Raw genomic sequence first — 17,487 nt, 5'->3', positions numbered from 1 at the left:
TATAAGAAGAGAAAAACATTACAGAGTAATAGATCTCTTCCCCTATGGAAAAGTCCTACAGAATGTAATGGGGATTAAACCAATAGGGTTCTGTTGAAATTACTGTAAAAACCTATGCGATTTAATAGAAAATTAAGGACTTGGACCATTTGATTTTCAATCGGTTGATTTCTATTAAATCCTGTAGTAGAGGAAACATCTGTTTTTGCATCTTAGAATGGAATGTATTCAGCTAGTAAGTATTGTTTAAAATCTGCACCAGTCCTTTTCAGCTTACTCACATGAGCAGTCCTTACAGGAATGAGGTCTGCAGGATCAGACCCCTGTAGAAGTAATACATACTTTATTATATTAACATTACAGCACATTTTCACCAACATTGGGTTAATTGTTTTTTCATTTTTTCTCCCAGATTGTGGTTTAAATGTTCACAAGCAGTGTTCCAAAATGGTCCCAAATGACTGCAAGCCAGATCTGAAGCATGTCAAAAAAGTGTACAGCTGTGACCTTACAACGCTAGTAAAAGCACACATCACTAAAAGGCCAATGGTAGTAGACATGTGTATTAGAGAAATTGAATCTAGAGGTAAGACATCATTAATGGACTTTGGTTGCTTTAATGATAATCCCTTTAGATTGATCTGGGTCATTTGGGTTTTCGCTGAATTTATGGTTGCTCACAACAGTTTCAAACAGGGTATTTTATGATTGCCAATTATTCTACACAGTTCATATCATACTTGGTGTTATTTGTTGGTTCACAAATATCTGATTTTTTAAAAGCTCTGCTGAAATTACTTAGTTTTACAAGGACTCCTCTAATTAATGCACAAGAAATGGACAGATGCAATGTGTGTTTTATAATGCACAGCATACAGTTCTGTTTTGACATAGCTTCATGCTTGCTAAACTCTAGTCTTGGATGATCTCCTGTCTCATTGATGTACATGTGCATCTTCCACCTCCTATACTTCCCATGGCATTTTAATCAGAAAGATTAACGCAGTAAAAACTAGAGTAGCCAGTATTTACATATTTCATCTTCATAGTTCTCCCAGCCCCATTTAATATTCTTTACTAGAATATACGTTTGCTTCTAAAATATTTACTGTACATCTAATATGCTAATCTCAATTAGCTGATTAAAAAGAATTAGCTTGTAATTGGGCTAATCTGTTTTTTCACCTCTGGGAATCATCATCATAAACATGACTACACAAAATGATTGGGAGCTGAGCCTAACAATGTGGTTGATGCAAGGGTCAGGGTTAAATGGATGGGGGTGAAATTGTATTCCAAATGAAAAACCTGGTAAAGCTTTTGAAACCTAACTAACCTTGTTGTCTCATTACCTTAAATGAAGAACCTGGGCAGGGACAAGCCAGTTTTAAGGGACATGCAAAGTTAATACTAATTTTAATCAAGTGAAAATGTTCTCTCCTAACAGGTCTTAATTCTGAAGGACTATACAGAGTTTCAGGCTTTAGTGACCTAATTGAAGATGTCAAAATGGCATTTGACAGAGGTATCTGCTTTCGTATCTGCTGCAACTTTTAAGCAAGCACATTTGAAGGGTTCTGTTCAGCCGAGGGGTGCCTCACCGCAGGCTCCATCTGTCTGTTGGGCTCTGCAGATGCAGAGGCTGGTCATTATGCTGCGTGGACGGGTTCCCCACTGGGACACAAACACAAATCGCATTTTGGCCTGGGTTGCGAAAAGCTGCCCTTTTCCCTTCTGCAGAGTTTGTCTCTCCACAGCCTGACTTTGACGGTTTGGCTCTTGGCAATGCTGTCATTGGGGTAGGAAAGTAGTGAACATTCTCAGTTATTGCCCTGATTTACGAGTGAACCCCCAGGCTCCTCTCTCAGTGGAATCATGAGTCAGCTGGAGAAGACCCTTAAAGGAGCATTGCAACTTGAAGCCCTCTCCCTGAATGATAGCTCCAAAATAATAAGGAATCCATGGGCTAAACATCCTTCCTCTTCCACCAAAGGCAATGAGAGAAATAAGGAGTTCCCACCCTCAATACTCCACAGTAGCAATCAGGGGTGGGGAGATGTGTTCCCTCCCCATACGTTTTTTTTAATGAGCCAAAAATTCCATTCCTCTTTGCCTCTCCAGGCTACTGGGGCTACATAAAGAGAGCTCAAATAACACCTGCCTTCTGTGCGGTCCTAGCTGGGCTTGAGGTGCTGGACAAATTCAGGCCCTGGCCCAGTGCCCATTGAACTCAAGAATAAATAGCACCACTGCTCTGAGAGGGTGAGCATATATCTGTCCTAGCGACTAAGTACTAAAAACATTTTCCTTTTTGCAAACGTTCCTCATTTCCCATTCAGTGCTGACAAATGTGTTTTTGGCAAAGTGATATGTTCAAATATAGTTGATCTGCGACACATTTTTACAACACAGACAGTCACCATTAAAACAGTCACATGGGTTTCTGCATAACATTTTTTTGTTAATCTTAGATGAAAAAAGGACTTGTCTCCATACAAAAGGCTTTAGGCTTTATCCTGAAACAGTGAAATTCACAGTCAAAGAACAGGTTTCATTGGTTAGTTTACATACTCCAGAATCTGTGGCTGTGCTGATCTTAATAATTGCTTAACAGCCTAGATTTTTCCACTGAATATTAGTCTAGATCTGTTTATATTTTTAAAACATTAATATCCGCTGCTTTCTATGAACAGATGGGGAAAAAGCAGATATTTCTGTGAATATGTATGAAGATATCAATATTATCACTGGTGCACTTAAATTGTACTTCAGGGATTTGCCAATTCCACTTATCACATACGATGCCTACCCAAAATTTATAGATTCTGCAAGTAAGTATAAAATAACATTTTTCCTGTTTTTCTTTGTCCCTTTTTCTCTCTGTTTTGTTTTTTAACATGTGTTATTAATTAAGTACTTCTTAAACTCTTCACATGGGTGCTATAAATTGAGATGAAAGCAAGACTGAGTATGTGCCATAGATTATAAGAATGTCGTACTAAGTGATCTTTGTTTCAGTTTCTCCTTCATTTTTCTCAAATGTTTCCTTTTCACTACACATACTGGAAAGGTATGTTCTCATAGTACCTCGAAGATCCACAGTTACTGTGCAGGATGAGTAACCCCCTTTTCCTGTCACCAAGTGTTGAATGATCCTATTTACCTAACAATGTCATAATTCAAAGTACCCTTCATTTTATTTTACTAGGAATGAGGTAATTTATGAGAGTGATTGGTAATGAGATAAAGGACCCCTAGGGGATGAAATCTCAGACCCATTGAAGTCAATGGCAAAACTTGAATAGACTTGAGTAGGCTCAGAATTTCACCTCTAGGTCACTTGTGCAAAACTAGTCCAAGTCAGTAGTAATTACTATCTTGACAACTTTTTCAGTACCTATGAGGAATGTCTTGGTGGACTCAGTCCAGTTCCTAGTGGACAGGAATTCACATGTCACAACTCATCACAGCTCTTCTCCTCTAACACTGTTCTTGACAGTGCATTGGGGAGGCTATGGAAACTGTTGCAACAGAGTCATTCCAGAAGAGACCTCCCAGAAAAAGGATTAAAATTGATTAAAGCTAAACCAAAGCTCAGTGACATAGTCTGGAGATAAACAGGCAGATTTAATCATGAGGACTCCTTTCAGACCTGTCACTCCTCAAAATCTACCATGTGTCTACTTCTCTACTTGAAGTCTGGCATTGTCTGCACTGATATTTAAATGTTTCTGTTTCAGAAAACATGGATCCTGATGAACAGTTGGAAACACTTCATGAAGCATTGAAACTACTGCCACCTGCACATTGTGAAACCTTAAGGTATCTCATGGCACATTTAAAGAGGTATGTGGTTTATTTTAAAATAAATTAGATGAATTCATCTGAAACAAAGGCCAATCTGCAGTCTCTACACAAATCTGTGTAAGCCCCACAAAATGTAAATGTACAGGCTTCTATAAAGCAAATTCTGAGTTGTTTTTATAAATTTAACACAGCACTACAGTCTCTCCAATGTCATTTGTTATAGCAGAATGAACAAACAAACTTAAATATGTGTTAAAAGAATAGAGTATTAGAATACACTAAAACAGACACACAAACATTGTGCTTTCTCCCATCTTCTGCACTCTCCATAGGTCTTAAGGACTTAGACCAATAAAAAACCCACAATTTTGATGCAAAAAATAATAATAATATACCTAACCAATGTTTACTCTATTTTTAGGTACTGCAAATATCTACAAGGCAAGAAACTATTCTCCTTCTGTTGTCAAAGTATATATAAAACCACAGAGTAAAAAATGGAATTGGCATATTAGCTACTCTGCCCATTTTGTTTGTGACATGTACCTATTGTCAGCATGTACCTATTGTAAATGAGTAATCATTTCTTGCCTTATAAACAGCTTCATTTTAAGCCTTTTTAGTGAGAACACAGTTGCACTCTAGGATTTGTTGAGTCTGCTGAGTATGTCCAGCAAAATGCAACCCCAGGGCTGCTGCATGTTCTGGACCAGATATGTCAGTGTCCACTTATTTCAGTGGAACTTCAAATGAATGTATTAGTTCAGACTTAGGAATGGAAGACCAGCAGCAAAGTAGTTAAGCAAATTTTATTACTTGTAAAGCAGATTTTTCATATCCTATTGTTCAAGGGTTGTGATGATTAGCAGGTCAATTTATAAATGCTTATGCTGCTGGCATTTGCTAAGTATAAGCAGGAAGGGGCAACGCAATTTATAATATTTCAATTATTTTTAGTTTCTGTTTAATATACTTACTGAAAAGAATTATAGTGAGGAAACAGCTAGCTCATTGGCTTTTTGCAAAATTCAGCTAATTAGCCATTGATCCTTTATTTGAAGTCATAAACTAGGAAGGAGAATTTTGGAAATACCAGAATAATATGTCAAAAAAAAGAGGACCTCAAATTCTGACAACTATTGTGTATGCCTGAAGGGATTTTATTCCGCATAGGAGATTAGATAGTGCAGCAATGTGAAAGAATTTACGTGTTTTTATAACCCATAAACTTCCTACAAATGGATATTTAGGCATTTACAAGAATCCTTATGGAGATTTGTTTTATGGTAAAGCAGTAGTGTATATTAAGTCCTTTGTTTAGTCTGTGAACAAACTCATTTATAAATCTGAATCTGTTTTATTGAGAAAGGCAATTAACTGCCATAAACCAAAGCAGAAGTTTAGTGTCTCTAGACAGCATTTTGTTTACTATTATTATTCCAGTAAACAGAATTTGCGGAGACATTTATTCTGTGTCTCTGCACTTCTTAACCATATACTGTCTGAGAATACTCTATATATTCTGCTCTGCGTGCATAGGTGGTAAATTACATTCTGTGGTCCACTCAAAGATAATATATTAGCAGATGGTGCGCTTTGGAACAGGCACTGGTGGAACCTACGTTCCAGATAACCAGCAATAGGAAGTTGCTACAAGTGGTGGCAAAGCTACACTAGCAGTTTATAACCCCTCTCTGTTAGGGACCCAAGAGCTGTCTGATGCAGCCAAGGAGGGGTGGGATAAGCCTGCAAAAGCCCTGACTTAGCACCTTTGTTAGATGGCATCTACGAATGAGGCTCCAGTGCGGCCCTGATAGATTTTAAAGCAGCCCCAGGGTGAGACCCTGTTCAGGTGCTGCTGCTCTTGTCTGTGCCAGGGGATGTAATTTGCATGGCTTGTGCCTGTGAGAAACCCCATATAGTCCAGTTGGCCACTTTCTGTCATGCTTAGTTTGCAGCGTGTACATCAACTGAATTCAGATGTGAATATAATAAAATGCATGAGAGAGAAACAGTTTGAGCCTGGTGAGTCCAATCAGGTTTCCCCTATCCTGTAAGTGGGAACACTACATTTGTGGTGAGGTTTAAATTGGTAATCTTATTACAATCCTGTAAAGAGGATCTTTAAACTAAGTTTTGCCTCCTTGTCTAAATGGCCCTCAATACATTTATAAATGGCAAAAGTAGCATTACTGTGCACCCATGTTCTGATTTGTAGCAACATACCACACTCACATATCCTAAACCCAGATTATGCCTGCTAGAAGCACCAATAGTCTATGCAGGAGGGAAGAATGGTGGATCAGAAAACATACAACTAACTACACCACACGGTGCATATACTCACCTAACCCCCAGATACTCCCCAGAGCGCCTCTGTGTGGTTCCTGTTGCACAGGGCCTGTAAAGCAGTCTCTCCACAGGTTTTTGGGAAAGACAAAGAATGCACTTTTTGCTCCTCCTCTCAGCCCAAGGGTTTTCAGAAACATGTCTGTGCACTGTGTCATCAACCAATATTTGGTATGAGATGCCTTGTGTTTAATATTGTCCTTCTTTACAGGGTAATCCTTCATGAAAAGGAGAATCTCATGAATGCAGAGAATCTTGGCATTGTTTTTGGACCAACCCTTATGCGAGCACCAGAACTAGATGCAATGGCTGCGCTGAATGATATCCGTTACCAGAGACTTGTGGTGGAGATGCTTATAAAAAATGAAGACATTTTATTTTGAATGTTTTGTTTTGTTCTTTCTAAAAAAGGAAACAACAATATTCTGTGGAGGAAGAAATATTTTAATGTAATTTAACTGGCTCTTGTTGCTGAATTCATATTTGCTAGAGCTTTTGATGTATACAGGATAAAAATGAAGGAACTCTGTGTCGCTTCTGTAGTGCCATTCAGCTGATGTTGAAAAAAGGTTAACACATTTTCCAGTACTAGTAATCCTGAGTGTTTGTCATGTTTAAAACAAAAATCTAAAGCTCTGTTGCATGATTGGCTCCCTGTTCTCCCTGCTTTGGTGAAGAACTTTCTGCAAAAGAAACAAGAGAACTGGTGCAGCATCTTTTATAAGCATCTTCATTCTGGATAGTTTGTGATTGTAATTTAGCATGTTTCTCACTGTAAACCTATTGTGAATTTGTTTTTTTGTTCTATGTAATTGGTTTCTGATACAAAAAAGAATGATTTCTGTGAAATGGGACTTCTGCCTGTGTGTTGATATTTCCTATCATTCTTTTCCCACTTTCTTGGGTGATTTCTTCCTGGTTTCTCTCAGTTCTTTTATCATGTAGTAATTTGTTTTTAACAGAAATAAAATGTGTACTTTGTCACTTTAACTAATTCTTCATGCCTTTTATCGTGGTTGTAGTAAAATCTGCAACACTGTACAATGTTTCTTTTATTGTTATTTCAATTGTAATTTTGTATTTTTATCTGGCATGCATATATTAATTTATTAAATTTTGCTATTAGAAATCTCACATTGTGCTGTGTTTTTTTAATTAATTAAAATTTCAATGCCTTTGTTTTCATAAAATAAAATCTCAACTCATTTCTGGTTGAGCTATTTGAATTATGTGTGGCATTTTGGCACTCAGAATATATTGAATGACCTTTGACTGAAAAGAGACAATTTATAGTTCTGTTATATTTTTGGCAGGACATTCCCAATCTAAATAGCTTGGAGTCTGACACTTGTTAAGGTTCCCATCAAATTTTCATGATTATTTTATTAGCAAAATTCTTTAATCCGCATCCAGAACTTTTGTCAAGAGCTCATCAGCACCTCTTAAACAACAAAAACAAAAACTAATGAAGTACTGCAAAGCCTCCAGTACTATTAATAACTAACTTTCTATGAATTTTTTCAAAAAATTTAGTTATTTGCCTGTACACAGGCCAGTATTGCAATTTACAGTTACACAAATAAAGGTGGCCAGAATAGGTGAATCCACTACTTATTTACTGATATACCAAACTATATTTGCTTCAGGCTTAAATTGTTCAACACTGACCCAGACACTTCTGTCCTTCCTCCCTAATGCTCTCCCCATATCCTCCATATGAAGGGGAAATGACCAAAAATGATCTAGGACAGAGCAGTGTATACAAATTGCTTATCAACCTTTCAGCAGTCCCAATGATATAGCCACTTCATGTATTCACATTTTATTCTCAAATGCTCCTGAGTGTGACAAAGCAATATTATTCCATCCAACAGTGTAGAGTCTGACCGCATATCTCTAAGCAGGTTAACACCGAAAGTCATACCATTAATTTTAGTAAACCAGCAAGCACTATTTTCTCAGCTTTCACGATTTCTATAAGACTGGTACTCCAATGAATTTTGTTTGGCATTGTTGGAATTTTCTGTACTGTTGTAATCACAGCCCTTAAAAACAAATAAACAAACCAAATTTTTCATGTTAAGGTTTCTGACTCACTCTTGTCACCAAGAATGGCAGACCAGATTTGTCCACGTGCAATATGTGACTATACCAGGTCTTCACCTCCTAAAATATATTGGACCTGATTCTCCATTGCCTTCCACATGTGTAATCATTTACACAAGTGCGAAATGACTGCACACTGCATGTAAAATGTTACCATTCTGATTTGCATTTATGGAGCAAGCGAAGCAAGGTCTTATGCTCAACTCAGTGGCATTTCTCAGGCTGTAAAAAGATAACTTTGGAACACTGCAACCAATCAATTTCAAAATTGCAGGGAATGTTCTAGACGTCAGCGGGCACAATACTATTTATTTTGGTACAAATCAGAACACCAGAAAAACCTGATTCACAGGAAAAGCAGGAGACCCAAACTGCCTGGTGCTGCAGACAGAGCAATCTCTCTGTTGCCCCATGCTGCTGCCTCCATGTATCAGGAGCAGCAGCTTAATCTGCTGCCTAGAGACATTATCTGTAGCCTGGAATCCAACAAAAAAAGAAGAAATAAAAAGGAGAGCTCTTTACCTGGAATGTTTATAGCAAGGGAAGAGGGGAGTGGGGAATGGGGGACTCAGAGGGGTACAGGGGGTAGAAGGGTTGGGAACTAAAGGGTTGAGCAGTGGTGGTGGAAGAAGCAGGGACCAGGGGGAATGGAGGAGGAAGAAGGAACTCCAGACAGGACTGGGGTCTAAGTGACCGTGATGGGGGAAGTAGGGAATCAATGGGGAGTGTGTGGGGGAAAGTGGACTGGGGGGTGATGAGGGAAGCAGGGACCCAGGGAGTGTGGTTGGGGGGGGGGACTCCATGTTGCCAACTCATGGGATTTTTTCTCTTGTGACAGATGTTCGTCAGTCGGGGCTGGAGCCAGTCTGGCAACGACACAAGAAGCTCCAGTTTGACTGCCCACCCTCCTTGCCCCCCTCCTAGGACAAAGCAACCAATCACGGCTGCTGCAGGAAGCTCCCATCCCCTCAACAACCTTAAGCCATTGTCACAACAGGTGCAGGGGGACAGAAAGAGGCCAGCAGCCGAGGGCAGCTCCGCTCTCCCGTCCCCGCCCCCATGAGCAATAGAGGGGGCAGGTCTCCTCCTCCCCCCTCCCTCACTGCAGCCCCCAGCCAGGGAAACCCCTGGAGCTGCCTCCCTAGGCTGGTGTGGGGAGAGGAGGCCCCACTGCAGCCCTCCAGGCCTGGGGGGGGGGGGTGCGAAGAACCCAGCAGAAGCAGTGGTGAGGCTGGGGGACTGAACGGATGGCAGTGGGTGGGCTGGGCAGATGCAGCGGGTTGATGAGGGGATGGATGTGGTTTGGAGATGGGGGTACAGGATTAATTGCTGAGCAGAGAACAGGCAGATGTGGAGATGAGAGCTCCTGATTGCCCCCACACACATATGGGATGTCAAAAGACAGACCAAACAACACAGTATAGTCTGTTTTAAGCCTATCATGATTTTGGGGGGTTTGGTCATGATTTGTGTTGTCTTAAGGTTGGCAGTACTGGAAACTACATGGGCAGAGGTAGGGGGCAGGGATCCAGAGTGGGGGAATGGAAATGGGGAAGAAGAAAGTGGGCCCCGTGGAGTGATGGAGCTGGAGGGGGGTGTAAAGGAGGGCACACAGAGACCCTGCCATGAAGGCAAAGGTGGGAAGCGGGGGGCACCCTGAGGCCCTGGCCTGGAAGGAAAGATCATGGTGAAGGCTGGTTTGGGGGGGAATTGAAATGGTGGTGCACACACGGCCCATGGTTGCAGGGAGTCCCTGAAATAGAGGGGGATGGGAGGGTTCCATATAGGGAGCCTGTTGGTAGAAGCTGGAGAATGCAAGGGGCCCCTGAGGCATGCAACTCACTTGGCCTACTGAGCTACACAGCAGATTTTACGTTGACTTGCACAGCTATAAGTGAATACAAGCAGTACCGGCAAACCTGTCACAACTGAAAGGTCTTTGTTTGCTCCTCATCTTGGATTGGGTGGAGGGCTGTGGTTGAGTTACTTGTTCCTGCAGCTCGCTGCTCTGGGAAAGGGTGGGGCTGGGCTGCTGGTCCATAGCTGGGTGCCTAAGGTGGCTGCTCATGGCCCTTGCTCCCAGGATACTTTGGGACTATAGTTGTTAGTCCAGGGGCTGGGGCACGGCATGAGGACTAGAGCAACACATAGTAGGACCCCAGCCTTGGCTCCAAGCTTTGGGGTAAACTAGGGAACTAAGCTCTAGGCTACATCTCTTTGGTCAGAGACCCCCAGCTAAGTCACAGAAGGGAGACCTGGAGGCCTCAACCATAGGGATAAAGCTAAAGTGGCCCTAACCAGAGAAACATACTAGAGCGTTTCCTCAGCCACCCATCACCAGGGCTGCTAGGCAGGCCAGAGCAGGGCCAGGTGAACTCCTGCACTGGTGGGGTCTGAGGAATAGCTGGGCAGGCTCCTGGCCCATGTGCCCCTCGACAGGCTGCCAGTGCCCGGCACATTATTAGGTGATTGCACTGCTGATCCCGCCCCCATCAGGGACCTGCCCCCTCCAGCCCAGGGGGTGAGGCCTCAGCTCTGGTGATTAAGCAGAGGGTCTGACCTAACCAAAACACCCCCATCCTCCATGTGGAGATCCTGGCAGGCTCCAGCCCTTCAGCTGGGTTTGCTCCCCATGGGCAAAGGTTCATCTCAGCTGGATCAGAACGAGGGCCCCCCCACTCACTTCAGCTTGGCTCTTTCTGCCACAAGCTCTGTCTTTGTCTCCTGAGTCTCTTGAACAAGTATGTGCAGTTCACCAGGAGTGGGGCCTGCTCTTGTCCCAGGGTCTGCAGTAATTACCCGCTCCCTGATTTTAGTTCCTGGATGGGGTTGAGCAACAATCCCTGGCTCACAAACAACCAGCACTCGAGTCATGCAGCAATGCGCTGGCCCGCTGCTTTTTTAGGAAAGACTTGAGCACTGCTAGTGCTCCCGGCCCTCCAAGCCTCCACTCGGTGGTGGTAAAGTGTGACCACTTCCCTCCCCCTACCTACATCAATGGTTCAGTCTCTTCTGTGCTGTGGCAGCTGGGCCATGGCAAAGGAATGAGTGAGCAGCCACCTCTTCCCAGAGGCTTCAGGAAGTGGGGACTGGCCTGGTATGGTGGCTCACTTCCTGCTCATTGGAGTGTGCTGCTGGGTTAGAGCTGGTTGGGCCCAGCACCAGCAGGATGTGGCTCTCTGGAAGCACTGGGCTCCAACTCCTCTCCCAGGCAATCAAGTACACAGCCTTGCTGGCCAGACAGGACCTTATCCACTGGTGTCCTCAGACTGGCAGAGTAGTGGGAGGGGGAGATCCAGCAGGCTGCATCCCAGCAGAGGCTGGTTGGCTCCTGTTTGGAGCATGCCAGGTGCAGAACAGGCTGCTGCACTCAGAGCTATTGCTGTGCCAGCTGCCCAAGACAGGCAGTGTGGATCCTGGGATGCCCAAGGCCAGGACCTGAGCCTACTGCTGCCTGCTGGGCACCTGCTGGTGCAAAGAGCTTCCTGAGCATATGTGTCCTGGTGGTGGTGTGATTTGCCTCATTGATCCTGGTGTGCCAATACCAGTGGGACCTGCTGCTCTGGACTGAGAGCCTAGCCAGCCTGGCCGGGATGCTGCTCTTCACCATGAGTTTCATCACGGTCACCTTCCCTTATGGCTCAGGCTATTGGTGTGCAATAAAAAGTATGCACCATTCTGGCACTTTTTTGAGAAGCCAGAACAGCTGTCCAGTACTTTTAATTTTAGGACTGGAGCACTGCGGATAACATTGCTAAAGTTAAGATAAAAGGCTCAAAGATATGCCTGTGTTCATCTTATCTGTCTTAGCACTCGCTGCTACGTTCATACGGCACTGCAGTAGCAGCCTCATGTGCCCTTTTGCCATGTTCATACACGGCTGCTCTAATGGCCCCCTATCCCCTCTGCTGTTTTTAGAATACACTGCACTGCTCTAACAGCTCCATACTCCGTCTGCTGGATTTATACTGTGCTACGCTCATGGTCCCCATGTGCTTTCTCCCCTGTGTAAATGACCTAATACTCTCGCTGCTGCTATACCACACTGCTCTAACAGCCCCACACCATCTTCTGAATATTCCAGTTCTCAGGTCTTTGGTGCATTGCCCTTCCAGTGTTGTACTCCTAAATCATCTTTAGATCCATGATCTTTTATTTTTAATAATGTTTGCCAACTTTTATGAGTCCTTGAGTTGCTTGAACTGCTGCACTTGTAGATATGTTATCTCAGATTCTTCCCTGCATTTGGATTGCTTTTCACCATGCTGCCAGTGCATAACACCCTAAAAGCCAGCACAGACAGCCATGAGAGCAGTGCCCCTTTGTAGGGACATCTCCAGTGTGCTAGAGCTGGTATAGAGAGTCCTATACAACCAATTCTCAGCAGCCAGCAAATGTGGCCAGAAAAGGGGTCATCACGGCAACTTCCTGTGCCCTGGCAATCCTGGTGTAATGACACTTTGGGTATGTTGACACTGCATGTGAAGGTGTGACTGTAGCATGGATCGGTATACCCAGACTGTATACTGGCTTTAATCTAGCCAACACATGTAGTGTACATGGTACAGGCTAGCAACTTGGACCCTGGTTCCACAACAGACTGTACTTCAGTGGCTAGCCTGGGCTGAAGCCCATGCCAGTATGTCTACATCATTACTATCTGACAGGTTTCAGAGTAGCAGCCGTGTTACTTTGTATCCGCAAAAAGAAAAGGAGTACTTGTGGCACCGTAGAGACTAACAAATTTATTTGAGAATAAGCTTTCATGAAGTGTAGCTGTAGCTCACAAAAGCTTATGCTCAAATAAATTTGTTAGTCTCTCAGGTGCCACAAGTACTCCTGTTCTTTTTGTGAATACAGACTAACATGACTGCTACTCTGAAACTTGTCAATGTGCAAGGCACTGAATTTAGCCGTATGGAGTGGAAATCTATCAACTTCATGAAAAAACTCGTACAGATACAGACAGACATCATCTTCCTTTCCAAATGCAAACAGATGGACATCATACCAAAAGGACTGAAGGTAAAAAACCCATTACAATCTACATACCACACAGACTATGCTGACAGCTTGTGCCACACGCTGTCAAAGAAACTGTGGAACCACCTGATCAACATCCTCTACAGCAAACAGGGAAAGATTAAGAATAAACTGGATACTCTCATAAAAAAAACCTTCCACACAAACTTTCTCGTGGCTGGACTTTACAAAAACTAGGCAAGCCATTTACAACACACACTTTGCTTCTCTACAAAAGAAAAAGGACACTAAACTATCTAAACTACTACATGCCACAAGGGGCCACAACAATGGTTCCCTTAACCCACCCAGCAATATTGTTAATCTATCCAACAATACTCTTAGCCCAGCAGAAGAATCTGTCCTATCTTGGGGCCTCTGCTTCTGCCCCCCCCCCCACACACACACAAACATGATACAGTTCTGTGGTGACCTAGAATCCTATTTTCAACATCTCCGACTCAAGGAATATTTCCAACACACCTCTGAACAGCATACTAACTCACAGAGACCTTCCTACCAAGACTACAAAAAGAAGGATTCTGGGTGGACTCCTCCTGAAGGTCAAAACAATAGACTGGACTTCTACATAGAATGCTTCCGCCGACGTGCACGGGCTGAAAAGACTGAATGCATCCGATGAAGTGAACTGTAGCTCACGAAAGCTTATGCTCAAATAAATTTGTTAGTCTCTAAGGTGCCACAAGTACTCCATATCATTACTATTGTAACTCACATTAGCTAAATTAAAGCTAGTGCACACATGCCTACCCATGCTACAATCACACTTTCATGTGCAGTGTAGATATACCCTTTGCATCCTTTGGCAGAGCAGATTTTAGTGGATTGTCCAAAGAACACACAGTGAAAGAACTTTTGTTCTGAATTCCTGTCTGTGCAAAATCCATCTGTTCAAAGCATATTGCAAGAACTGCATGCTAAACAGGAGTAATTTGGATAATTTTATCAGCCTTTGTCTATCCATGCTTTCTCCAATATGAAGTACACCACTTATCCGGTCCAAGTGTGCTAACAGATTGATGCTGTTGACAATAATGACTGTATGCCTCACTTTTCATATCAGCCTTTAGAAGCACTGGCACATCTAGAGCAACATTGCCAGTTGCTCAGAAGAAAACTGGATTGGCCCCAAAATGCGTTGGAGAAAACAAACCCAAAATATCAGATATTGGTTGGACTCTCAATAACCAACAGCCAATGAGCAAGGGGGTTTTCATGTTAGCTGCTATTGAACTTGCCCTGGGCACATTCCTGTTCGTTGCTGGTGCCAGAAACTCCATCCCTCCTTGCATTGATAGGAATTATCTAGATTGCGAAATGTTCAGTCTTCAGAAACTGATGCATATTCCCTCAAAAAGCCATGTGCAGCTGTAAAATTAGCCCAACATATCACAATCTGTAGCTCCTCCTAAGGGCCCACACCCAACTTTAGAAAGCTACTCATAGTCATGGGCAGCCTTGGGATGACTGGCCCAGGAAGAGAAAGAAGTTAAACTGCCATCAGCTTCTAACAGGGGAGCAGGGTTTGGCGCGCTACTTAATTTCCTTTGTGTACGCATCCCTCTTAAGAGCTAGCTAATGAGTAATTAAGATTTTCTCTGCAACTACTACACATATGGACTTCTAGTCCATGTATCTGTTTCTCTCCTGTAATAAATGCACTCTGTTTTCCCTCAGTCTCAAAACGTGACTATAGATAGACAAAAGTACACACCAAATATTGATGATAAAACCTCTGAATATGTTAAGCAACAAATAATCTCAGGGCCATGGAGTCTGCATAATTAAGACTGTCAGAATGTTTCTGATAAACGTGTAGTTACCTGGACACCGGAGCAGAAAGCGCATTCTGGAATGTTCAGTCATCTACAGTGAAATATGTGAATTTATTCTATTTAATTTTACATGCTTCATCCATTAATGTGAAATGATTTTCCTCTTTTAAATAATAAAGCTAATTAAAATCATTTCAGTAAAGTGATTATTTTTCATTAAGTTTTGTCACAATGTATTAAATGTACATTAGGTGGTTACTGACTTGCTTTTCAGTGCTTGAAATATACTTGTAGCATTTCATTTACAAAGCTGTACCTTACATTCAGATGGTTGGGCCCTAATTTGCGTTAGTAATAGGGAAAGGAGCTTTGAGGGACTAGCACAACTGTTAAAATATTTGATTGATTTTTAATCCCTAGAGACCTGTGTTTGGATTTCAAACCCTACAGGTAAAGTGATTGTCCACATCCCAAAACCACTACATAAGGTGACATAATTCAGCATGACTGACTGTGCCTGCCTAAGAGAAGTACAAGCCTGGAAAAATGTATGGGACTGCAGGTCAGGTTTTGAAAGACATGGGCTTAATGAGGCATTGCTTAAAGATCTGAGTTTAAAAAAGAAGCCAGTTCTGGAGATGGGAAAGGCGAAACGAAGAAAGACTGCTCAGTCCAATTTGTGGGGAAAATATAAGGGAAAAGAAGCCGAATAAGTTCATTGTAAGCAAAGGGGTGTCTAGGATTAGTATTAAGGGAAAGTAAGTCCATTAATAGGGGCAGAGAAAGAGGATGAAATTAATGACTCAAAAATAGCTAAGGCACTGAATGTCTTTTTGAAATCTGTCTCTAACAGGGAAAAATAAAGATCAAATATCAGAAAAAATTGGGGAGGAATTGTTTAGGGGAGGATTTGGGTGCATAATTAGTAGTGATAGCATGAAATGAAAAAAAGGGAAATTTTAGGTTATCAGAATAAACTTCTTGGCTGTGAGGTGTAATAAACTGCAAAATAATCTCTCAAAGGAAATAGCACAAGAACAAATCCGCACAGACACACCCCTGGAGCCCCGACCTGGGGTATTCTATCTGCTACCCAAGATCCATAAACCTGGAAATCCTGGACGCCCCATCATCTCAGGCATTGGCACCCTGACAGCAGGATTGTCTGGCTATGTAGACTCCCTCCTCAGGCCCTTCGTTACCAGCACTCCCAGCTATTTTCGAGACACCACCGATTTCCTGAGGAAACTACAGTCCATTGGTGATCTTCCTAAAAACACCATCCTAGCCACTATGGATGTAGAAGCCCTCTACACCAACATTCCACACAAAGATGGACTACAGGCCGTCAGGAACAGTATCCCCGATACTGTCACGGCTAACCTGGTGGCAGAACTTTGTGACTTTGTCCTGACCCATAACTATTTCACATTTGGTGACAATGTATACCTTCAAATCAGCGGCACTGCGATGGGTACCCGCATGGCCCCACAGTATGCCAACATTTTTATGGCTGACTTAGAACAACGCTTCCTCAGCTCTCGTCCCCTAATGCCCCTACTCTACTTGCGCTACATTGATGACATCTTCATCATCTGGACCCATGGAAAAGAAGCTCTTGAGGAATTCCACCATGATTTCAACAATTTCCATCCCACCATCAACCTCAGCCTGGACCAGTCCACACAAGAGATCCACTTCCTGGACACTACGGTGCTAATAAGCGATGGTCACATAAACACCACCCTATATCGGAAACCTACTGACCGCTATTCCTACCTACATGCCTCTAGCTTTCATCCAGATCATACCACTCGATCCATTGTCTACAGCCAAGCGCTACGATATAACCGCATTTGCTCCAACCCCTCAGACAGAGACAAACACCTACAAGATCTCTATCATGCATTCCTACAACTACAATACCCACCTGCTGAAGTGAAGAAACAGATTGACAGAGCCAGAAGAGTACCCAGAAGTCACCTACTTCAGGACAGGCCCAAGAAGAAAACAACAGAACGCCACTAGCCATCACCTTCAGCCCCCAACTAAAACCTCTCCAACGCATCATCAAGGATCTACAACCTATCCTGAAGGACGAGCCATCGCTCTCTCAGATCTTGGGAGATAGACCAGTCCTTGCTTACAGACAGCCCCCCAATCTGAAGCAAATACTCACCAGCAACCACACACCACACAACAGAACCACTAACCCAGGAACCTATCCTTGCAACAAAGCCCGTTGCCAACTCTGTCCACATATCTATTCAGGGGATACCATCATAGGGCCTAATCACATCAGCCACACTATCAGAGGCTCGTTCACCTGCGCATCTACCAATGTGATATATGCCATCATGTGCCAGCAATGCCCCTCTGCCATGTACATTGGCCAAACTGGACAGTC

General features: G+C 42.9%; 1 protein-coding gene across 7 annotated transcripts in view; it reads left to right on the top strand.

Moving 5' to 3' along the window:
* The window catches only part of CHN1 (chimerin 1), a 142,998-nt gene extending 135,708 nt beyond the window's left edge, over positions 1–7,290 (top strand). For all 7 annotated transcript variants that reach the window (XM_038422155.2, XM_043505314.1, XM_043505315.1 and 4 more), the window contains 5 exons: positions 413–586; positions 1,448–1,525; positions 2,694–2,831; positions 3,741–3,846; positions 6,368–7,290. In XM_038422155.2, the coding sequence (XP_038278083.1) occupies positions 413–586; positions 1,448–1,525; positions 2,694–2,831; positions 3,741–3,846; positions 6,368–6,539 (668 nt within the window). In that variant the 3' untranslated portion in view covers positions 6,540–7,290. The remainder of the gene's footprint in view (positions 1–412; positions 587–1,447; positions 1,526–2,693; positions 2,832–3,740; positions 3,847–6,367) is intronic.
* The last annotated feature ends 10,197 nt before the right edge of the window (positions 7,291–17,487 follow it).

The sequence above is a fragment of the Dermochelys coriacea genome, chromosome 11, assembly GCF_009764565.3.
Source record: "Dermochelys coriacea isolate rDerCor1 chromosome 11, rDerCor1.pri.v4, whole genome shotgun sequence".
NCBI lineage: Eukaryota > Metazoa > Chordata > Testudines > Dermochelyidae > Dermochelys > Dermochelys coriacea.
The sequence above is the reverse complement of the archived record's forward strand: the minus strand, read 5'-3'. Positions and strand labels throughout refer to the sequence as shown.